This window comes from Anopheles stephensi, chromosome 2 (genome assembly GCF_013141755.1).
Source record: "Anopheles stephensi strain Indian chromosome 2, UCI_ANSTEP_V1.0, whole genome shotgun sequence".
Taxonomy (NCBI): domain Eukaryota; kingdom Metazoa; phylum Arthropoda; class Insecta; order Diptera; family Culicidae; genus Anopheles; species Anopheles stephensi.
The window spans coordinates 60,491,267-60,515,091 of NC_050202.1; the positions used below are offsets into that span (position 1 = coordinate 60,491,267).

Genomic DNA, 23,825 nt, shown 5'->3' on the forward strand with positions numbered 1-23,825 from the left:
AATACAAATATTAGACCGCGTAACGATTTTATTCAAAATTGCTCATTGGGTGCTGTGTTCCGTTCGTTCTTTCCATTCATCTAGTATTTTCACCGGGGCATTAAAATGACAGCTGCGAATGACGGATGGGCAATGGTACAGTTTGACACATTGTGTGCGGCAATGTAAACAAACCGGCATCGTGGAACGTGCGTTTTAGGAAGGAGCAACTTTACACCGTTTTTCGCTATTTTAACAAACAATTAGCGATGAAAGCCATAATCCAGCGCGTTACCTGTGCGAAAGTGATGGGTAGGTACCATGTTTTGCAATATTAATACCCGAATCATAACGAAACCACGCGATCCATTTGCAGTTGGCGACGAGCTGGTGAGTTCGATAGGACGCGGACTGTGCGTACTGGTGGGCATTTCCTCCGATGATAACGCAAACGATGTGGAGTGGATGTGGGTATGCTAAAGAGAAAAAGCAGACACATTGTCTTTCATTTCACAATTGAACAACGTGGCGGTCGATTTGCAGCGCACGGAAGTTACTTAATTTACGACTGTTCGATGAGCCATCCAGCGGTAAACGGTGGACTGAATCGGTCGTAGATCGGCAGCTGGAAATACTGTGCATCAGTCAGTTTACGCTGTACCATCGGTTGAAGGGCAATCGGCCAGATTTCAGCCGTGCCATGCAGGGACCGGCAGCTCAGCAGCTGTACGGGGAGCTACTGAATCGGCTTCGCGAGCAATACTCTCCCCAGCGGGTGCAGGACGGTCGGTTTGGGGCCATGATGCAGGTGCACATTCAAAATGATGGACCGGTGACGCTGGAAATTGAATCTCCTGTCCAAAGCGAACAGGAGCGCCTAAAGCTGCAACGATCCCTAGAGCATAAAGCAAAAGCGGCCGGCAGTAAAGCACCGGTGTTGGATAGCGTCGCAAGCGCTGTCGAAAAACAGAACTCTTCCGGTGCAGAATAAAGCGAAATAAAACAAAATTTAATGAAGATCACTAACAGGTAAGGTTTTGCGGATCTTCTCATTACACTTAAGTTATTTTATTGGAAAAATATGAAAAAGAATAAAAAAGTAGCTGTTTTCAAAAAAAAATTATGATTTGATGATGGTTTTTGGTGCTATTGTTGGACCATTGAAGAGTGAAAAGTCTCCGTTAATTTATAAAAAAGTCGATTAATTTATATACATTTTATTAAAATTCAGTCAAATTTTGAAATATCAATAAAAGTTTTATAAACTGAACCCATCAAACCCGAGAAGTTCATTAACTTTAAGAAAAACTTCATATCACAACGCTGGTCCGATCGCCGACGGTTTTCTCCCATTTGCATCGAAACGGCATCACGATCGCGTAAAAAAGATTCCAAATTTTCGTCCGCAAAGTAACAGGAGAGCATCCAAACGAGGAGGCTACATTTTTCTACCAGCTGGTTCAGAATTATCGCTCTCGACCGAACCAAATTTTCGTCCGCTTGATACCAGGAGAGCACGCGAAAAGGAGGTTGCATCTTTCTACCAGTCGGATCAGAATTGTCTCTCTCGGCCGATCCAAAATTTCGCCCAAAAAGTAACAGGAGAGCATCCAACGAGAAGGATACATTTTTTCTACCAGTCGGATCGGAATCATCGCTCTCGGCCGATGCGATTTTTTCGTCCACGCGATAACAGGAGAGCATGCGAAAAGGAGGATACTCTTTACTACCAGTTGGATCCAGAATTGTCGCTCTTACTCGTTCGGCCGATCCGGTTTTTCGTGCGCACAGCAACAGGATTTTACTATCAGCCGGTTTAGTATTGTCGCACTCACTCTCTCGCTCTCTCGCACGCTCGTTCAACCGATCCGGTTTTTTGGTGCATGCACTACCGAGAGAGTGAGCATCCAAGTAGGTAGTGGTAGTAACACACACGCGCCTGCTAGTATCGGTTATCTCTTTCTGGCACTATGGGAGATTGCTAGTGGCTTTCTTTGCTCCATCCTTTTTCTACTAATATTTTGCCTGCCGATTGTGATATTTAATGGCGCAATCGGGTCTTTCGATTGGTCGACATACTAAGGGGGTTGCTGCCGTTTAAAATGAATGTCATCAGCAATATAAAATCCACGAAACGACATTCTCAAACGGTTTGTATTTTCGAATTTATTTTTCTTCCATTCACTTCCACCCACACTGGTTTCGTCTCATATTGCAAACAATAATAATTGCTTCTTATACATAAATCGTACTTAGCGTAAACGAAACTAAGGGTAAAATTAAAATAAGAAAAAAACATTACAAAAAAAGGGAAGAAAAGAGCGTTAAACACACACATACTCATTTCTCTTTTCCCATTTCCTAATGAGCTAAGTAGGCTAGAGCAAAAGCCACCGCCACAAGTATAAGGACAAAATTCATCTACTTAATAGTAACAGGACTTAAACCGACTAAGTACATTAAAAAAAAAGATCGCGGAATGGCTAAAAACGAGGCTTTTATAAAAGTGGGAATAAAATACATTTTAAAATTATTATAAAAAATACTACATACTAAAGGGGGAGGAGCTACGTGCAAGGTGATGAGGCAACGAGAGGGGCATTCGTGTTGGTTTAATATTAACAAATAATTCATTCGTACTTCGTTTAAACAGAGTAAACTTATTCGTTTTCGTTTCGGTTTGTTTTCTTCCTCTGCTATCAGTTGTCTTTTTTCTTCTATTTTATATGTATGTCTTTTTTACAATTTCTTTTCCTCTCCCTACTTTCATACTCTTGCTCTTCCTCAATATTATACAAATAGAACAAATAGCACTTTGCTTGTGTTGTGTTTTTGTTTTTTCAATTCATTTGCTGTTTTTTTCTGTTTTCAAGTATAACATTTTACAATTTTACCTTTTCAAGCGCTCTTATCACCTTCTTCAAGCACACACACACACACACAAAATGTATAAACAGTTAAGTGTTTCGTCAATCTTAGATTCGTTTCCCTTCTTCGCTTTCGCAATTCCTTATTATGATTTTTGGAATCCAAATCTTTTTTTAACATGTTTTTAACTAAAAAAAATAAATCAGTTTTTGTAAATAAAATTTTAAGCCAAAAAATGATCCAAAATCAAACGGTAAAACTGCTAACAATGCTACTTGCGTTGATCCATGCGTTCAATTCAAGCATGCAGGCACCTTCTATATCAATTCATTCGCACTCTCTATCTTTCTCTTTAACACTCTTGTTTTTTTTTCTTCTTTTCTATCCTTTTCTTCTGTTCCTTCCCTTAACTCATAGCTACTTTAACAAAGTTCAATTCAGCGCCAGGGGGTTTTCAGGTTACTTATTTTACTCATAGCTATATTATCCCTCTTCTGTGTTGTTTTACGTCTTTTATGATTTGTTTTCTTTCCTCTTGTGTTTTCTATTTTAAATGCCATTTCACCTTGTTTGGTATGTATATATGTATATCTGTGTGTGTGTTTTTTTTCTTCTTGTTTTGCTTTCTTTTGTTGTTTTACAATATTGTTAAGCTCTTTAGATTGTTCTCTTCCATTGTTATCCTTTTCCCCTCCCATTTCGTTTTTCGCTCTACCATTTACTTATTTAGAATTATCTGTATGATGTGCTGCATTCGATAGTGGTGAGTTTTGAACTCGTTCTGTGTTTTTTTGTATTTTTTTTCTTTGTCCGAAATAGGCTTTAAGTTAGAATAGACGTGTTTTGCGTGTGTGTGTGTAAAAAATAAAACAGATAGTAGAAGAATGCTATTGCACTGTTGTATATATATAGAGAATAGTATATGTATATGTACGTAAATATATTCATCTTTGTGTTTATGTGCAGTGCGCATAAACCCATCTTCGAAACAGTTGTTTTTGATTTGTTTTTCTCTTCTTAATTTTCTTTTGGTTAACCAACCCAAAGCCAATTTACACATTCGCTTCTCCTTTTTTTCTACAATCTCAGCAAAAGCATACAAACCAGAACAAAAAAAAAGGCAACAAAAAACCAAACTTTCACAAGCTTTCAAATGGTTGTTCACGCATCTGTGCTCATATGCTTCTTGTAGCAGAGAAGCAGAGGGCTTTCAACTTTCCTTCAGACTTTGAGGGGTTTTTTTTAACATTTTCCGCGCACATATTTTGTTTTCCGTGTGTGTGTGTGTGTGTGTGTGAGTGTAAAAGTATTGTCTCAAACTTTTCAAACGTTCAACAACATTTTTGCAGCAAATGGCGCCCTGTTTGCTCTATAAAGCCGTATTTTGTGTTGTGTGATGAAATGTGTGAATCAACTAGCGATCTATGGTTGGCCCTAGCTAGACTTTCTAGTCCGTATCGTCATCATGCGCATTGCGTGAAGCAAAGGGCAGCAATGAAAGAAAAAAAAAAACACCGTCAAGGACCCTTTTCAGAGAAACCCGGATTTAACTTTGCTGAGGCAGCCAAACGGTTCGTTAGCAGGTTTTGGGGTGGTTGTTTTGTTAGTTTCTCCCGCTTGTTTATATAGAGTTTGTTTATCCTTATGCTGTCCTTTTGCGCTTTCGTTTCGTTTTGTTTTTTTCAGCGCTTTTTCCAACCACAGTGCAGCAGTACTTCAAATGACTGCAATTGCCCACACACACACTTTGAAAGCTTTTCACGCTTATCCTCTGTGAGTTGTGTAGTGTATGGCGGCTCCATCATCAGGTGTACACTGCCTTCATCTGTTCTTTTTTTGCAGTTTTGGTTTGTTTTTGTATTATAATTTAGACATCTTGATTATGTGTTTCGCTTGCTAGTTTTTGTTTTTGGTGTTTCATTTACATGATATAGCTTTTCGACATGTGTTTTGTTTTTTTTTTTTTGTGATAAGTTTAAGGTACACAAAACGGGTGTCTTTACTAAGTTTACTGCTTCAAAGGCAATGGAAAGTAATTATCAAAAAGTCTCTCAAACTATATACTGTTGATATGTGTGTTTCAATCGAGCCTGAATGAGAAGGTAGATGTAAAACCAAAAATCGTTCGAAATATTGAAACCGTTTCCTGACCGAAATGAAGTTTGAATATTCCATTTACAATATAGTAACGGTTCCTCCGGGAGGATAGAAAACTACACGGAACGAGGAGCAACAGGCAAAGCACTATTCCTAACCTAACAGGTGGTTTAAGTTACGTGGTTCAACATTTGATAATGCTGTTGTTGGTGTGATTTGTTGCTGATTTCTTGTTCACTGTTCGCCTGTTTTGCGCTTAAGTACTCACTATAACCGATCCGCTTACTATTACTATTAACAGCTGAACATGTCCTAACCAAAAAAAAGGCATGTCTGTTGGCTTAAGTAAGAAGGACCCTCTTCTCTTTTAAGTAAGTATCGCACAATGGGACCACATTAGATGTGTCGAAAGCCGAGCGGAAATGAGCACACGAAGCAAAACTTTTAAACTCCCCTTTAAAACAAAAAACTAAAACATATTTTCACTTAAGCTAGACGTTAAGTAGTGTAGTATGAAATCTAGGTATCGCTTATATTGCATTTTTTTCCTCCACTAACTTTAACTGCTTGGAGTGCTTAAAAACGGCAACGAACGGCCTCACACACTCGCACCGATGAATTAAAAACAATCGCTTACTTCTGCATTCCTTTTGAAGGCTGTTTCAAAAGCTGCATCGCCCCCACCACGTGCGCTCGCGGATTTGGTGGATTTTATTTAAATGGGAAACGTATGCGCGTGTGTGTATGTTTTGGAATGGAAAACTGCACAGTTCCGTTCTGAAATCCATGCGTGCGTGTGTGTGTGTGGGCGACCCGGGGATTAAAAGCAGGAAAACTGAGTTTCCGCCGTGCATTAATACGCTCCTTTTAGCTGGCACAAACCTGGTGTGCTTGTGTGCGCCACATGCGTATGTGTGTTTGTGAAACACTTGATGGCAATAAAACACAATGGAACAAGAAGGGGGTGCATGTTGCTAGTTCGTGCCGTTTACGCTGAGTATCCCGATCCCCCGGGTAGTTGGCAAGAGGTCGCAGTTTGCAGAAAAGTTAAAATGAGCCTATTGGTACAATTTATAACAAATATAAACAAAAACAATTTAAAAACACACACACATACGGATACAGGAAGTAGGCAAGAAGTGTGTGTTAAGCGCTTTCATTTCGAATTAACGAACAATTCGAACGACACTCAGCACGTGAGCAGTGAGATTACGAGTAAAATGGCATCCACACCTTATACAACTTTAGTCCGCGTCGCATACGACTGTTGTGGTGGTTGTTTGAGTAGTTCAATAACACAACTTAATGCTCTGGATCAACAGCTTATAGCGATAGCGGCCCATAAAGCGTCTTAAAGCTAGCTTTTTTCTTATTTAACAATTCTCTCGTCTTCCTAACAGCGCCCCTCTATCAGAAGGAACATCCTTTGTGCCTTCCACTCATACGATCGCACGTGATCTTGCACATCGTTGAGGCATTCATTTTTGGACCCAAAATATTCTATTCCCTCTCGCTTTCCAGTTTGACTCGTAAGTCTTTTCGCTGCCGGAAATACTTCCCAACGACGGCACACAGGAAGTTCCTTCTGTGGGGGAGACAACGAAACGGGAGGAGCAAAGGCAAACCCGGGAAGCTATTTCCGTTTTCACCGGTATGCGCGCGTGTGTGTGTATTGTTTGTTATGCGCCCGTTTTTTTTGTTCATTCAGTTACATTCGCTTTCGTCTAAATGGTAGCGTTCCTTCAAACGCTCTGTTGCCTCCCGACTTTCACTGTACTGCGCACTGTTGCGCTCGCTTACCAACGAATTATCACATTTTGAGAATGGTTACCATATCGTTTTGATTACAAGAATAATATCCGCCTCCGTTCTTGTTGCCTGGGTCGTTGCCGCCACCGGGCAAAAAATGGCGAAAAGCATCCGGCGGCAATCTGGCGGCCCAAGGAAGGAAGAAACCATTGGCGCCAACCCCTGCCCTCCTCCTCCTCAAACCCAAACGCCGTGCGGATTTTTGCTCGTCGGAACCGCATTTTCCAGCTGCCGCGGGGATCCAATCATGCGTCGCGTACTGCCCGGTTTTACCGAACCAACTAAAAATAAACAAAATGGTGGAAAAGGATGAAAAATTAACGAGGCTTTGTTGACTTCGCGAGCGAGTATTGCTACTGTATGCATTTTGGAGTTGGCGGGGGGGGGAAAGCTTCAGAAGGAACTCATGCGACAAAAGCGTGCAAAACAAACAGGGTTGATCCTTACAGTCGGCGGACTCACCTTCCAGCAAGTGGCGCACCTCGTCCGCCGGCGGTACCACCGCCAAACTCTGCAGATTCACCTCCTTCATCTCGTGCACCAGCTTCTCGACCTGCTTCTTCTTGTCCGTGATCGCACCCTCGAGCAGCGTCACCTCGCCCTTCAGCTTCTCGTGCGCCTTGTTCGCCTGGTCCGCGCTCTGGACCGCCAGGTCGATCTCCACCTGCAGCCTGTCAACTTCACACATTAGAGCCCGCTCCAACAGCTGTTGTCGGTTCGGATCGTACTGTCGGCTATACTTGCGCTGCTCCACCAAGATTTCGTCCATCAGCAGCCGGATCTTGTTCTTGCACTGCAGCAGCTCCGTCTCACAGTTGGCCAGCTTCGACCGCAGCAGGGTAATCTCCGACTTGAGCGTTTTCTCCTGCTGCCGGACGAGCTCGCTTTCCTCCTCCACGTACTGGTACGTCTGCAGCTGATCGCTCGTCTGCCGGTACTGTTGCTCCGTTTTGTTGATCTCCTGCGTGATCGCATCGAGCTGATCGGTCTGCTCACGGCTCCGGGTCTCCAGGTACACGATCTCCGAATCGTACTGCAACGGAAGAAGAGAATGTGGCAAGAAAAGCGGGAAATTTCGTTAGTCTTTGTCGTTACGCGCTTGCTAGCGGGATGTGCTGTGATACCGCAATCGAACATCTGAGTTGCTGCGGGGAAACAAGCATAAATGTTATTACATTATTGGCCAGCAAAGTGTGTGGGTGGGTAGTAGTGGTACGATTGGATAAGGACACTCTACCGGGGGAAAGAAGCGATATTACAACACTCATCGAGGATTGCGCAGCGGAGAGTGCTTCACGGTACAGAGAACCGGGGGAATGGATCGAAAGCCAAAAGGCACTTGACGCGAAAGAGGCATCCTGAAGTACGCTCCAAGTGTCATTGTCTCGTTCTTGTCGCATCATTATCGTCGGTCTTTGGGCGGGAGCTGGGGGACCACCACGATGGAGGCTACAACATGGAGTGGATTTTGGAGTGGATGCCCGACACAACACAATGGCGCACAGCTCGCCACGTGTTGTTTTCTTTTGGTGATTTTTCCCGCTTTTCGATCGATTTCCTTAAGAACCCGTTCCATACTAGCGCGCCTCAACACTCGATGAGGTGATACTAATCTTTTGGAGTGATACTAATAACCGAACCAGAATGGCGCGCCAAACAACCTACCTTCGAAAGGTCCGCCTGCTGGGTATTGATTTTCTCGCGCTGTAACTTGATCAGCTGCATCAGCTCCCGGTATCCCGTCACGTGCGGTATACTGCTGTCCGTGGCACTACCCACCAGTATCTCTTCCGTCCCGCTGGCACCTACCACCACCAGCGACGACACGGTCGAAGATGCTGACGATGAACCACCGGTAAGGTTACTGCCGCCGGTCTCCTGCCGCCTTCCCTGGGTACTGCTGCTCCCCGTACCACTGCCGGTACTGCTGAGGCTGGTAAGCGTGTGCGATAGCGGGCTGTTCCGGGGCGGCGGTGGATCCCGGTACGGTGGAGGCACGAGCGCCCCGTTCGAGGAGATGCCCGTGATGGGCGAATTGGTCGTGGAGCTACTACCGTTCAGCAGGGACGGATGGTTGCTGGAGTTGTTGCCACGCTCGCCGACGCTCGAGCTGCTGATACTGCTGACGCTACTCGTGTCCAGCTGGTTCTGATTGTCCGTGCAGAGCAGATTCTGTAGCTGCGTGTGGTGATAGTGCCGGCCCATCGTACCGTGATGGTGGTGATGGTGCAGCAGCAGATGATGGTCGGGTTTCAGTGTGGCGCCGACGATAACGCTGCTCGTCGCGGCCGGTGGTTGCTGCGGTCCGGCCCCCGAAGGTGACGTCGATGACGGTGGATGCGTTACGCGCTCGTTCAACCCGTTACTAAACACGAGCCCGTTTACCTTGCGGTCGAGCGAACTGCGCAAATCAGCTGCATTAAATTCGCCGACCACATTGTTACCGCCGGCATTGTTGTTGGACGTGGTCGTTGCCGCCGACGTCGCTGGCGCCGTTGCGTGTGATTTGGGTTTCTTGATGACGCTAGCGTACGTTGCTTCCACGGCGGATGGCGACGTCGTTGTCGGACCCGTTGGTGAGGGCTGATGCTGCTGTTGCGTCGCATGATGATGGCCACTACTGGATGCGGATGCACCGCTACTGCCGATTCCGCTGCTCGTGCTCGTATTGTTTGAGGACGCGTTCGAGCTCGAGCTGGCCGTGCTGCTCACACTGCTGCTGGTGCTACTGTTGCTGCTGGTGCTGTGGTCACTGGTGGTGGTCACCGTGGTGGAGACGCCACCCTTCGCCAGCGTAACCGTCGTCGAGCTGGGCGAATGGCGCTGAACGTGGTTGAACTTTTGCTGGTGCTGGACAATGCCCCGCACGATGCCAACGTTTTGCGTCTGCTGGTTCGTCTGCGCTTGATGCTTCTGAGATTGCTGATGGTGCAGCTGTTGATGGTGCTGCTGCTGCTGCTGCTGTTGATGATGATGGTGCTGCTGCTGTTCCGTCTTGCCGCTCGATCTGCAATGGAACGAAAATGAAGACAAGCACGGTTAGCGTACAGTAATTAATTGTTTGCGATTGGTTTTGCGGGTGGTGTTTCTAGCGAAATGTTTCTACGCTTGCTGTCGTGGCTGCATGTTAGGTTGCTACACTTAGGCTATGGAACGGGATGGTTCTTCGTCTCCGTCTCTTAGGGCAAAAAGCAGACACGGGATGCATCGCGCCAATGTGTTGCAAAAAGCAATTACGAATTGGATAGTGATGGCGATAGGGACGAGCGTTTAAAAGCGCGCCATATGCTCCCAATGTTGCAACGACGCAAACTTATCGTTCTCGGTACAGAACTGATCCGTGCCGAAGACGGTCGAGGGAGGGAGAGAGCTATTGCAAATGAGACGAGTTTTAAACGATATCCAAGATTTATTAACAATTGCTTGAAATTGCAGCTTGGAATTGGATTGTAAAACGATATGGAACATATTCTCGGCTTCTTTTTGTCGGTCAGGATAATAACTTGCCTGAGACTGTGAACTATATTAGCTAAGAAAAATATTACTTATGAATTGAAATTCAAGCTTACATACATTTCAATTGTTTAGTCCTCTTTATGTAAAATGTAGAAAATCCAAAAATGAGCAATTAAGTGTTACAAAACGCCATTTTAATATTCGTTGACTCTTCGCATCGGTCCAGGAGCCGAGGCGATAGCGGCGCTGGTCTTCATACGACAGGACTGGGGTTCAAATCCTATGCTGATTGCCTTCCCCTACGCAAGACTGACTATCCAGCTAAGGGTACAATTATAAGTTACAGAATGTCAGAAATGGCATGCAGATACTTTTCAAGGTTGTAGTGCCAAGGAAGAAGAGATGACTCTTAGGAGCTTCCAAAGTCACCAAGTCCTCTCATTCTGGGAATTTTGTCGACACTAAGCGTCACGATTTTCATTTATCCTGCAGTGTAAATTATTTGCCTGACTTTCCAAATTCCAACAGTTTACGTCGGAGCATGCAATTATGTTTTCCCCAAAATAACAACAACATAATTTAAAAAACCAAATAAACTACCAAGTTCTAGTGCAGGAAGAGTAGCGGGAAAATTTTTCCACGAGCCGAAGCACAGTGTAATAAATCTTTCAAGCACCACCAAATCCTGGGAAAGTTTTTGGCCCAAAAGTGGCTCACAGTTTCTGTTGCAACAGTCAGGACAGCGATCGGAATACAAAGGAGAGAGAGAGAGAGTTCCCTGACGTTCGAGGGAAGTTCCAACAAAGTCCTCTGGGAATCGTATTTCTTGAAATATTTCTTTAAAATGCACACATAAATAAAGGTTAGCTATCGCTCACCGAGCGGGCGCGCGAAGTTGACATCATGACAACACCCACCCCCAATTTGTCGCTTATCCCTTTTTAAGGCAACTGTTCGATAGTACAAACTCTCGTGCTTTGTAGTAGCTTTTTTGTGAGTGCCTCAATCCCCTCGAACAAAGCTCACTCGCTGTACAACTGTGTGATAAAGCGGCAAAAACCACAACCGTTTGATCCTCACATACATCTCTCTCTCTGTGTCTCTCCTTCCTAGCGTTGCAGCATGACGCAGCCATCCTGGACTGTCTCCGTCAGCTGACGAACACGATTTATCAATTTTCCACCCATTTATGGGTGTCGCCATGAAATGTGACAATAATGTCACTTTCCGAGCGGTGCTGTATTAAATTCGAATCGCATTTAGTACACACGCTGGTGGTGCAGCGGGCTAGCAGCGCACGTACCAACTTCCGGGTGTAAAATTCATCGTAAAACGATAATGTTGACACCACGGTGACGGTGTTGACGGAGCTCATTTTCACACCGAGCGCGCATTTCAGGGAACAGGGACATAAAAGAAGGAAGATGACGATTGCTTTGTGGCTGGCTGTGTTGCTGGTGCTTGTTGAAGAATATTTGCCAAAAGGGGGAAAAAAAAGCTGCTTTGAGCATCTTCCGGTCTAGGGCGCCGGATATGTCCGGACGAAAAAAAAACCGTTTGAGGGTGTCGTTAAAATGCATAAATTCCTCCTAACTGAATTCTGCACACCATGGAATGTCGTGACCAGAAAAGCATACACACACATACACAAACACCCGTCTCCTCTTTCGCGCTCCTTCGTTAAAGAAATATGAAAAATCTTGCTTCCCCCGGATGAGGTTTCCACGAACAATGAAACAGTTGCTCCCTGGACATTCCAAGACCTCCCAACTCTCCCGGCTAATGTGAAGTCCTGCGGGACTGTGTGTGTATGAGTGTGACTTCCAAGAAGCCGGTCGTCACCATGGTCGAAACAGGAAAGAAACAGGAAAGAAACATCCAAGAAATTCATCTCCTCCAAAGACTAAATTGCAAAGAGCTTTTTTGTTGTGTCGCCAAGCTTTAAATTTTACCTCCAACCGAGAGGGCGTGAGGTGCTCGTTTTCCTGCAGCTTGCAACACACGACCAAAGGCAAATTTTCTGTTACCGTTTAACATATTTTGCCCGGCTGCTTTGAATTGATTAATGCGATATTCCCGCTGAGAGGTAGCAGGCGACACTTCCCGCAGGGCGTTGGACCATAAGGAGGAGCGAAATAATTTGTGTCATCTTTGCAGGTATAATCAACGGCGCGAAGAACAAATTTCTGCAGTGAAATGGCACGTAATTTCCGCGAAAAGTATGACAAACAACGTATGACAACGAATGGGCGTATTGTTGGGTGTGGAAAACCCGCTGGCTAAAGTCGGGGCCAATGTCCACCGGTCGAACCCCAGGCAGTTTCATTAGTGCATGTACGTGCCCGGGGTCGAACCTCGGCAATGTTGGCGCATTGAACGAACACTCACCCTTCACTCCTCATGGCGGGAGGGGGCAAATGGCGGGACGAATCCAGCGAAACGTGTAAAATAGCGCGTAAAACATTCGCCAACCGCCGGGTGTTCGGTGACAACGTGTATAATGCGATTAAAAACATTGGCTCGCCACAGATTCAATTAACACTTTAATCGAATTACGACCCCAACCAACCAGCGACGACCGGTACCCTGCTCCTCTTTTCCGACGGATGGTGCCGATCGAGCCACCGCACGGACGACGACCGGAACAACATTCCATTGGATTGGCTTTTGGGATGGCTCTTTTCCACGTTACACTGTGGGCGAAACGCTTTTATAGCTGCCCGATTGTGACGCTTGTCCGCCAGTCTGCAATTGACTGGCCGCGGCGTACGTGTGCAAACGATGGGGACGCACATATACGCGTGAACCTTCCCATCGAAATCGCAGAACTAATCAACAGCCACCAACTGGTTGGTCGCGTCCCGTGCTTTTTTTTTTACGATGCGATAAACCATCCAAACACCTGTCATCGTTGCGTGGCGGCTTAGTTAGGCACACACGATGGCACCCAACTAACCAAGCATCCAAACCAACCAGTCAACCAACGAACCCCTCCGATGGAGACGCCTGGTGTTTGTTTATCCTTTTTCTTACCTTGTGCCTATCGCAAAGCGGGCACACACACGCGCGCGTGATTCAGGGAACGATTCGATCTAGTTCTAAGCCGCTTCCGAGTGGGTGCTAATCCCTGGCCTAATCCTCCCAATTCCAGCCCGCCAGACAATATAATCAGTGGAATTAACGACTTCGGTGGTTCGGTGGATGGTTTTCCGCCCCTCGCCAAGTCCGCATGCTCGGCATGCTCTAACTAACGGTATGCAACCGAAAAACCACGATCACTGGTGCGGAACTGAGAACGCTGCGTATGTGTGTGTGTGTGTGTGTGTGTGTGTGTGTGTGTGTGTGTTTTAAGCGGAACCATCATACTGTCGAAGGGTTTGTTGTTTAGTTGGATTAGCGGATGGTGTCTACGTCGGTTCCTGCCAGATTCGAGGGAATAGTTGGATAGCGAGACTGACTGGTGTCAGGTAGTATGAAAAGAGTCCCTCCCGCCTTTGCAATAGTAAACAACGGCTGAATTGATTAGTCTTTAGTTGCTTTTAAAACGAGGCTCTGATAAGGCACTTAAAAGACGGCGGAAAATGCGTCACGCTACGGAAATTATTTTTAACCGAAAGACACCTGGCTTACTAGCTTAGTGGCTGGGGGCTTGTAAAACCAACGATAATTTATCGATGATAGCACACTTTAACGGTGAGAAAGAGATGAAATTCGTGTGAATGTGTCCCCCAACAAAGCTAAACAAACAAACAAACCAAACAGAAGAGATGGAGAAGAGATGGACTGCAATAAATCAGCCAAGATGAATAGCGCAATAAATAAATAAGGGAGAGAGAGAGAGAAAATTCACCCGAAAATGGTATACTAGAGAAGTGGTTCCATGGTGAAAGATCAGCCATGACCATCCCAACAACCGTCTTTTTGCCATAAATCGGCACTTAGCATTATAGTTACGCGGTAGCGTATCGCTAAGACTATCCCGTAGCGAACCACCACCCTTGTCCAAGCTTGTGCGAGCGACAATTCGTCGGAAATGCTCATCAAAAGCACGAGCTTTTACAGGCTGCTGCTGCTGCTGGCGGATGTAAATAAAGAGATTTCCCACTAACTTGTTCCGCATCAACATCCGCCTGCACTTGACCATGGTCGATAATAAGCCACATTAAGAGCAAACAGCCGTTGGGTTTAACCTTAACACAATTTAATGCACACAGCTGATGGGTTGCCGCTAATGGATCCGTGGGTCATCATAAAGATTGTGTTGCAGATTGCAGATGTGCAGGATAAACGAAAGCGAGCAAATAATGTTAAATCGCGCTCTAAACTAATCATTATGATTGTGGATTTACGGCAATGCGTTATAAGAAACCGACTGGATGGTTTCTTGTGGTATTGCTCGCTTACCGAACCAGAAACACATCACATTAGCGTAATGAATTGCACTTCCAACTGATGTTGGCTGACCCTCCCCTCCCCTCCGGCCTGGTTAGCTTTATGGCAATCACAATCACAGCTTCCAATGCAAATCAGTGACCAGCCACTGCTGGTCTCTGCTTCACACGGGCTTCCGGGTACTGAATAAACAACGAGAATCCACACCGAGAGAACGAGAACATTGCTCTCCGGATGACGGATTACAAAAGTGCGCCGTAACGAATTATGTGTCGTAAATTTTCGGACCAACGCTGTGCGCTGTGGATGCTTCAAAGAGATCGGGGGAGTGATGGGGCAGATAAACGAGAAACCCCCCCGGAAGAAGGTTCCGTGTTTTACGAGAGGTGATAATGGAGCGTGAATTATTCTTCGCCACTCGGCCTCCTGGTCGAATCTGGACTGGAGGCATTTATGTGTGCGTTAGTAGTGTTTAATCTTTGAAAAGAGATAAGATAACACATGCATTTACATGCAACAAGGAAAAGTTGAGACAATTTTATAGCACTTTTGTTAGGCAACTTTTCTTCTTCTTAGCTTAACAGCCAGCAAGTCAGAGATGTTAAATGCCATTTTGTAGCGTCTTTGCTTGGTGGTGATCACTTGAGAGGTCATACCTTCCATGACGCTGGCTATAAGTTGCTGTTGCTGTAAACCGCAGTAGAATGATGGCATCAGCTTGATAAGAGAAGAAGAACTAATCATAGACATGTTGCTTCGTCCACCAGGATCGGAAACTCCACGTCGCGCCGCCCAGGGACAGGATTCGCACAACCGCCTGTTCGGCGAACTGAACCGTCCGTTCACACCGGCCAAGAACCACATGAAGAGCAATCTGCCGATCGGTGGCGATCATACCGATGGTGGCAAGCCGCACCAGAACGGCAAATCGAACGGAGTCGCTCACCAGAACGGTAACGGCACAGCGAACGGACATCACACCAACGGACACAGCAATGGCAATGGACACATCTCGTCGGCTTCCTCGGACAATGGATCCAGCCACAGTAAGTATGCGGGGATCAGACTCTCGTCCGCACTCGTGACACACCCTATATCTCCTCAAGTTGTTAAGGACCTCTAGTTTTGTACGTATTGAGTTGAGTTGTGCACTTGTTTTTGTGTTTGTTTGTTTGTCGTGTGTATGTGTGACGCTTTCTGTGAGGGTTGCGGGACCAGATTATTTTGCACCCATCCCGGGAAAAGGCAGGAGGGTACGCAAAAACCAACATACCGCTTTTGAACATGAACTTCACGCTCGATTGGAAGGTTACTGTGGCGGATCGGTGATCGATTGACGCGCCACTCTTGCAGGAACTTCCTTCCAACATGACCCAATAAAATTACTGTGGGATCATAACGTCCGGTTTGTGGAGACCCTCAGGTGGGGAGGTGCGGGCGTATCGGATCCGTCCCGTGGTGACGACAATTGTGTCCATGCAAAACTGTTCGATCATGTGCAACGGTTCCGGATCGCTGACAGATCTGTGGCTTCTGTGTACGGCCGGTTCGCCATCACCTTCGATTAGTCGCTCCGTCGATGGGTGTTCCTGCAGTGTGTACCGGAGCGCTATCGCTGAAAACCTTGACGACATTCCGCATCAAATGGCGCCGTTTCGTTATTTACCTGTGCACAACACCGACTCAAGCCTTTTGTTTTCCGGTTTTTGGGAGTCACCCACGGGAGGGCACATTGACTACGATTATTGTTTGGATGATGATGCATCGCTTTTGTGATTTACCGCCGCTATTGGTGTGTGTGTGATTGTTTTTTTCTCTCTCTCTCCTTCGATTTGCTTCTTTTGACGCAGTTTTCCTGAGGAGATTAAGTAAGTTTATGAGGGAGTGGTAATTATGTTACCACCTTTACCCGCCCTACTCTACCTTCAACAATTTGCTTCCTCATTTAGATGCTTGAACCGTTGGGAAAATCCAATGTCACAACCACCCCCCGAATGGCACGGGTCACATCATTATCATTAGTTGAGACAAAATTACATTCATAAACATGTCAAAAAGCTAGAGTTTCTTGACTGTTTAGTTTTCATTTTCTATATCCATATCTGCTTTAAGGATAGATAAGAGTTGCCATTTTATTTAAGGCTTTAACATTAAAGGAAAATTGTTGTACGCTTCCATACTTCCATATACTCTTAGTGATTATTGTAAATATTTGCTTTTCATGATCCACCTTGCATGAGTTTTGCCTTTGCCTCCACATAGCCGAAGTTGGAAAACCAGGGAACGGCGGTGTGGTTCCAGTAAATTGCCCCAGCAAAATACGCGTTCGAAGCACGTCGTACGATGTGACGAGTAAAACATAAACAAAATTAGCTTCATTTTCCGCTCAGGTGCACCCTTTGTAGATAGAGTCGGCAGCACCGGCGGCAGCAGCTAGGCCAACGGAAAAAATGGGAACCAATCTTAAGACACCCCCATAATCAAGGTTCACCTTCATCCAATTCGTGACTTCCTAGACCTGGAAACTCTTCAGCGGATTTTTTGTTCTCTCTCTTCTCCATGGGAGATCTAGTTTCCAGCACACAAACGATCTCGCGTGGAGACGAGAATCCTCACCGGTTGATGGGTTTATACTGGAGGCGGCAATTAGTTCTTGGATCCAGATTATACCTTCTAGAAGGGGGTACATGATAGGTTGTAGCAAAGAAATATGTTCTTCCGCGCAACGTTGACTTTGTTGTGTCAACGCTTGAAAAAAAAAAGAGGTACATTAGGTACAGTGTCGTCTTCCTGTTACAATTCGCAACTCATTGTACATTAATTTCGCGCCATTACGCCATCACGGACCTCTGTGTCTGTAAAGCGTGATGACATTAGGCTTGTAAGATCAAGCACAGCTCATTAGCGTGAGACCCACACCCCAATCATCACCGAGTAGTGGAAGTTGTGAAAGCGGCTTAGCGCATTCTGCTGCACCTGGGAATGCGGGAAGATCTCACCAATTTCGGTTCCGCAAAGCTTATCATCTGCTGCACGTAAAGTAGTAGTACTGTTGTTGGCTCGTATATGCTCCAAGTCTTCTGATGGAATCGAATGTTTCTTTTCTGATCTCTCTTTTCCCTATAATGGCTTAACCCGACATCCTCTATCTGGAATGCGCTTGTGTGTGTGTATGTTTGTGTATCTGTGTGTAATGTACCCGTAATTATGGCACATCTCTTACGCGATGATCGATCGTTCATCACCCTCGCCGCGTTCGTGTATGCGTTCCGGTGTGCTATCTCTGTTCTGTACGCATCCCTTTAATCTACCTCATCCTCGCTACTAAAACAACGCTTCTACTACTACGCCCTGCAACAACAACCTACGTTTACTTCCAATGACGAAACGCAACGCAAGGTAATGATGAAGATGCATCACCGGATTCGGCCTACTCGTCCACCCGGTCACATATGCAGCAGCAGCAGCCGCAGCATCAACAGCACAGCATGCAATCGATGGCGGGTCCTGGTGGCATATGGGCGCCGTTCGATTCGACGGTCGGCCTGGTACCGCCCCTATCGCCCCGACGCCATCTGCAGTTCTATCCGAGTGGCGAAACGCTGAATCCGACCTATGCATCTAACATTAATCTCTGCATCAGTGATGACATCATTATCAGCGTGACCGAACATAACGACGATGCGGTCGGACTAAACGGCAACGATGGCAAAGGTAGCAGGAGACGACGAATCTGCAGAGGGGGGGCAAAACAAGGACGATTCCTCCATTACCTATTTATCGTTGTAGCGCTCAGTACAATAGCATGCGAATGATGCGAATCATTTAACTTTTTAAAACTTTGATCCCAATTGGACCATTACATTTATCCTCCTTCGTTCTCTCTTACGTTACGATGTGACTTGTTGTGACACACTAGTGCTTTTGTTTTATTTGCTTGCGTTACTCTATGCTTTCACTAACCCTGTTTCATTTTTCATACCTTCAACTTGAACTGCTTTTCCTTCACCGCTCAATTAGCATCGCCAAGGTCACCACGCTCGCCACGGTTTGCGCAACGGAACCCAGTTACCGGCAACGGAGTCGAAGATTACGCCGACAAGCCACGGAAGCTTAGCTCGAGACGTGGAGCAGGAGGTAAATCGTGCCGTACCCCCCTCCCTCCTCAACCTACCTCTCCATGTCCAGAACCTCATCGCAACCTTAATATCCCAGCTAAACGGAAGAACCGTCGTTGTTCCTTAGATCTCTAGAGCTTCCTTTCAAAATTGCACATAAATACAACACCGAAGAGGGGAGCTGTGTGTTTTGCTGATTGTGCGTGTGTGTGTGTCAAACAGCGGGTGTTCAACGCACTTTTCCTCACATCCTTCCTAAACACTGTTGCACTCTTTCTTATGGTGACTAAACCATTCATATATCCATTTTCTAACAAACATATACTGGACCACATGCATAAACTAATCTGTGAAATGGCTGTAACATTTGGTAACAAAATGGTGGATTCCATGGTTAAAGTTTGCTTTAAGCACAACACAGTTTTGTATGCGGAGATATATGTGCATTTTACCTTACCCATATAGAATTGAACCGTTTCAGCCAACGTCCACGTGACATTCCAACACCAACTCCGACGAGAAGAATGGTTAAATGTATTCCCCTACGATAAGCTCTCCAATCCTGATATTTTTTTTTTTTGTCAGGACCAACTCCAAATTGGAGAATTGGTCTTTTATGAACCCTTTTTTTAAGTAAATGTTCAACTTTTACTAACTTTGTCTCCGTATTTTTCTTCCTCTTACGCTAGACGGCAATCCGGTAACTGGTGAAGGGTACAGCAAATCGAACGGTGCAGCAGAAATCAACACAACGGTGCCGTCGCTGAACGGAGGTGGCCATGTTATCAATAAGAATCGCATTCCACCCGGTGGATTCTCGTCCGGTCTGTGGTAAACAGCATCCTTTTGCTGGCGGTCTTTTACAACAACAACAACAAAAACGCAAACCCCATAACCTGCTGAGAGCCCAACATCATCAACCAGCAGAAGCAAACTACATCCCACATCCGTCAGAAAGTAAATCAAACAACTACTCTCCATCACTGATTCGTCCTCGTGGAAAGCACACAGATCCACAGAGATAGATTTTCACACAGGTCCATCCAAGCACACGCCAGCATCCAATAGCGAATGATGATCACAGACGATCGCGTATATGATGATGTTGATCATAAAACCGAGTACTATTATACGATCGTGATACGTGAAGAAAGCGCGGTATATCCGCCTTCGTTCGGATAATGTGTGACTCTTGTTCGGTCCCTAAGCAAAGAGAATAAAGTAAGAGCGTATCGGTGTCGGGGGATATATGGTGTGAAACATTTTCTGTGTGAAAGTGTAATATGTTGCAATTATTTAGCGATGCCTCCGTACAGTTACAAGTCTTTCGAGGCAAAGGAGGGAAAAAACAGAATTATAAATATATCGAACAATAATCGAATCGAACGAACGTTTGGCAAACAGTTGTGTAAAATGAGCCGATCCCCCTGATCCGCTGCTAGCGTATAGCGTACGTACGGACACCAAACCCCGAAACATACGAGATTTCCAGATAGGGAGGGCCGAAACAAAAAAGAAACAAAAAACTTGGAAGAAAGTTTGATGCAAAGAGTTGAAAAACGAACGGGCGAGAGAAGAAACTAATAATGGCACTATATACATGCAGTAATAAATTCTTTGTATTAATGAATACCTATAATAATCACCGAGGAAAAACCAGCGTGTGTGAGTGAGAGATGAAATTGCATTGGTCCTAAAGTGCATCAATTAATCGAGACCGGAGGTACGGGAAAGGCAAGAGGAAAGTATCAGGATGGCGCGATCTTTAGAGAGATACACGCATACAGTACACACAGAAACACAAAATCCATATATTTATCAAAAAGCAATGTGAGTTATACATATAGTTACTGTGCGAACGTGCGCAACACATTGTATGGGTGGATATAGTGGTGTAGGAGCATAGTGTGCATGAACGTACGAAAAAAAAAACAAAATCAAATTCAATATTACAACAAATATTGCAATAGGAAACGAGAAATTAAAACGATCGAAAATGGGGCAAAATTTGTTAGCTGTGTAAAAAGTAACGCTATTACACTACTATATTGCTACTGCTGCGCTGCATCATCGATTCTAGTAGCTAGCGGCAACGATCGTTGCCAGTAGGAAAATTGTTCTCGGTTCCCAAATTGTGTATCAACACGTTCAACACGAAACCTTCGAAACCTGCCCCATTTGGCCTTAAATCTTGTACCGAAACCGTTCGAAACCACATCAAACAAAAAGCGTCCTTTCCCCATACGAATGTGTTTGTGTGTGTGCATTTTCAAGAGAAGTTTATATTTGAGCATCTAAATGATTTAAAGCCGAATGAGTTTGTCTCTGGAACTTTTCTCACATTCTTCACACCCCTACCCGTGTTGTAGTTTTGCGCTTCCCGCGAATGTTCCCGCTCCGTTGGAATCGTTTTCTCATCTCCCCACACCCGCACAGGGTGGTAGGAAAGTTCAAGAATAGGTGATGATGTATTTCATTCGAATTTGATCTTGCTTGCTATTATAATTTTTATAAAATTATCAGCTCTATTAAAGAAAGAATGGAATGCGCGGTAGTGAGGATGGGGGAGCGCAAGGGAAACGAGCATAAAATTTTGTGTTGCTTTCTGTTTGTTTTGTGTAATAACTGTTGTGCCTCTTTCTGTCTGTTTTCATCTGCCTCGTAAAATTAAATCTTTCCTCCTTCTATTCTACAGTGTGTGTGCACATTTTGTTTTTGCTAACTTTCAAATGTTTTATTGCATTTATGCAGTTTCATTAGTACTGACCCGAACCACCATTGGATTGGATTGGAAGAGCAAGTGCTGCGCATCTCGTTTAGCGAGCGCGGACGCCCGATATGTTTGAATTGGTTTGTGCCTAAATCAACGAACCAACCAACCAACCAACACATACACACGTGAATAGACACCATATAAGCGAACATGTATCTCCTAAACAACAACAAGAACATAACGGAATGATTTTTTTCTCTTTTGTAATAATACATTTTAATTTAATAAAACACGAACCTGAGTCGCTGTTTATGATGCCTGCACGTCCGAAACGTAAGACTTCGTCTGTAGAGTCTATTTTTTAACTTGATTTTTAAGCATTATTGAATTTTTAATGGAGAAAAATGTATAAACAGATAATTTGACACAAAAGTTAGTATAAAAGAAAAAAAAGTAAGTTAAATTTGCCGAAAATAAATGCCCGGTCTTGAAATACAAATATTAGACCGCGTAACGGTTTTATTCAAAATTGCTCATTGGGTGCTGTGTGCCGTTCGTTCTTTCCATTTATCTAGTATTTTCACCGGGGCAATAAAATGACAGCTGCGAATGACGGATCGGAAATGGTACAGTTTGACACATCGCATGCGGCAATGTAAACAAACCGGCATCGTTGAACGTGCGTTTCAGGAAGGAGCAATTTTACACCGTTTTTCGCTATATTAACCAACAATTAGCGATGAAAGCCATAATCCAGCGCGTTACCTGTGCGAAAGTGATGGGTAGGTACCATGTTTAGCAATATTAATACCCGAATCATAACGAAACCACGCGATCCATTTGCAGTTGGTGACGAGCTGGTGAGTTCGATAGGACGCGGACTGTGCGTACTCCGATGATAACGCAAACGATGTGGAGTGGATGTGGGTATGCTAAAGAGAAAAAGCAGACACATTGTCTTTCCTTTCACAATTGAATAACGTTGCGGTCGATTTGCAGCGCACGGAAGCTACTTAATTTACGGCTGTTCGATGAGCCATCCAGTGGTAAACGGTGGACTGAATCGGTCGTAGATCGTCAGCTGGAAATACTGTGCATCAGTCAGTTTACGCTGTACCATCGGTTGAAGGGCAATCGGCCAGATTTCAGCCGTGCCATGCAGGGACCGGCAGCTCAGCAGCTTTACGGGGAGCTACTGAATCGGCTTCGCGAGCAATACTCTCCCCAGCGGGTGCAGGACGGTCGGTTTGGGGCCATGATGCAGGTGCACATTCAAAATGATGGACCAGTGACGCTGGAAATTGAATCTCCTGTCCAAAGCGAACAGGAGCGCCTAAAGCTGCAACGATCCCTAGAGCATAAAGCAAAGGCGGCCGGCAGTAAAGCACCGGTTGTGGATAGCGTCGAAAGCGCTGTCGAAAAACAGAACCCTTCCGGTGCAGAATAAAGCGAAATAAAACAAAACTTAATGAAGATCACAAACAGGTAAGGTTTTGCGGATCTTCTCATTACACTTAAGTTATTTTATTGGAAAAATATGAAAAAGAATAAAAAAGTAGCTGTTTTCAACAAAATTTTATGATTTGATGATGGTTTTTGGTGCTATTGTTGGACCATTGAAGAGGGAAAATTTTCCGTTAAATTTATAAAAAGTCGTTTAATTTAAACAAATTTCATTAAAATAAATCCAAATTTTGAAATATCAATAAAAGTTATATAAACTGAACTCATAAATCCCGAAAAGTTCATTAACTTTAAGAAAAACTTCATATCACAACGCTGGTCCGATCGCCGACGGTTTTCGCTCATTTGCATCGAAACGGCATCGCGATCGCGTAAAAAAGATTCCAAATTTTCGTCCGCAAAGTAACAGGAGAGCATCCAAACGAGGAGGCTACATTTTTCTACCAGCTGGTTCAGAATTATCGCTCTCGGCCGAATCAAATTTTCGTCCGCTTGATACCAGGAGAGCATGCGAAAAGGAGGTTGCATCTTTCTACCAGTCGGATCGGAATTGTCTCTCTCGGCCGATCCAAAATTTCGCCCAAAAAGTAACAGGAGAGCATCCAACGAGAAGGATCCATTTTTCTGCCAGTCGGATCGGAATTATCGCTCTCGGCCGATGCGATTTTCTCGTCCACGCGATAACAGGAGAGCATGCGTAAAGGAGGATACTCTTTACTACCAGCTGGATCCAGAATTGTCGCTCTCACTCGTTCGGCCGATCCGGTTTTTCGTGCGCACAGCAACAGGATTTTACTATCAGCCGGTTAAGTATTGTCGCACTCACTCTCTCGCTCTCTCGCACGCTCGTTCAACCGATCCGGTTTTTTGGTGCATGCACTACCGAGAGAGCGAGCATCCAAGTAGGTAGTGGTAGTAACACTCACGCG

At 45.0% G+C, this 23,825-nt stretch overlaps 3 protein-coding genes and 1 pseudogene across 7 annotated transcripts; 3 read left to right on the forward strand and 1 right to left on the reverse strand.

The window, feature by feature from the left end:
• Positions 1–138: 138 nt before the first annotated feature.
• On the forward strand, positions 139–22,459 carry LOC118506512 (D-aminoacyl-tRNA deacylase-like). Of its 3 annotated transcripts, none has more exons than XM_036043740.1 (3): positions 139–291; positions 356–450; positions 22,360–22,459. In XM_036043740.1, exons 1-3 carry the CDS (start codon positions 249–251, stop codon positions 22,366–22,368), a joined length of 147 nt encoding a protein of 48 aa, XP_035899633.1. In that variant the 5' UTR covers positions 139–248; the 3' UTR covers positions 22,369–22,459. The 3 variants fall into 3 exon arrangements, with proteins under 3 accessions (XP_035899633.1, XP_035899631.1, XP_035899632.1); XM_036043738.1 differs by lacking the exon at positions 22,360–22,459 and adding an exon at positions 523–1,258 and having other exon boundaries at positions 356–446; XM_036043739.1 differs by lacking the exon at positions 22,360–22,459 and adding an exon at positions 523–686.
• Positions 2,126–9,879, reverse strand: LOC118506166 (endochitinase A-like). The gene is made up of 5 exons (XM_036042937.1): positions 9,860–9,879; positions 8,419–9,760; positions 7,878–7,898; positions 7,216–7,786; positions 2,126–7,034 (listed from the first exon to the last, which is right to left on the reverse strand). Exons 1-5 carry the CDS (start codon positions 9,877–9,879, stop codon positions 6,931–6,933), a joined length of 2,058 nt encoding a protein of 685 aa, XP_035898830.1. The 3' UTR covers positions 2,126–6,930.
• Positions 15,335–20,967, forward strand: LOC118506511 (microtubule-associated protein Jupiter-like). 3 transcript variants are annotated; one of them, XM_036043736.1, is made up of 4 exons: positions 15,335–15,647; positions 16,452–16,469; positions 18,622–18,738; positions 19,409–20,967. In XM_036043736.1, exons 1-4 carry the CDS (start codon positions 15,350–15,352, stop codon positions 19,552–19,554), a joined length of 579 nt encoding a protein of 192 aa, XP_035899629.1. In that variant the 5' UTR covers positions 15,335–15,349; the 3' UTR covers positions 19,555–20,967. The 3 variants fall into 3 exon arrangements, with proteins under 3 accessions (XP_035899629.1, XP_035899630.1, XP_035899628.1); XM_036043737.1 differs by lacking the exon at positions 16,452–16,469; XM_036043735.1 differs by lacking the exons at positions 18,622–18,738; positions 19,409–20,967 and adding an exon at positions 18,001–18,615.
• Positions 21,798–23,001, forward strand: LOC118506513 (annotated as a pseudogene).
• Positions 23,002–23,825: the final 824 nt, after the last annotated feature.

Excerpts from the sequence above, each read along its gene's own strand:
- LOC118506512 (XM_036043738.1), top strand. The coding sequence starts at position 249 with ATGAAAGCCATAATCCAGCGCGTTACCTGTGCGAAAGTGATGG. Across the intron at positions 292-355 it reads TACCTGTGCGAAAGTGATGG|TTGGCGACGAGCTGGTGAGT; the intron begins GTAGGTACCATG and ends ATCCATTTGCAG. Across the intron at positions 447-522 it reads GCAAACGATGTGGAGTGGAT|CGCACGGAAGTTACTTAATT; the intron begins GTGGGTATGCTA and ends GTCGATTTGCAG.
- LOC118506166 (XM_036042937.1), bottom strand. The coding sequence starts at position 9,879 with ATGCAGCCACGACAGCAAGC. Across the intron at positions 9,761-9,859 it reads ATGCAGCCACGACAGCAAGC|ATCGAGCGGCAAGACGGAAC; the intron begins GTAGAAACATTT and ends GTTCCATTGCAG. Across the intron at positions 7,899-8,418 it reads AGCAGGCGGACCTTTCGAAG|CAACTCAGATGTTCGATTGC; the intron begins GTAGGTTGTTTG and ends GTTTCCCCGCAG.
- LOC118506511 (XM_036043735.1), top strand. The coding sequence starts at position 15,350 with ATGTTGCTTCGTCCACCAGGATCGGAAACTCCACGTCGCGCCGCCCAG.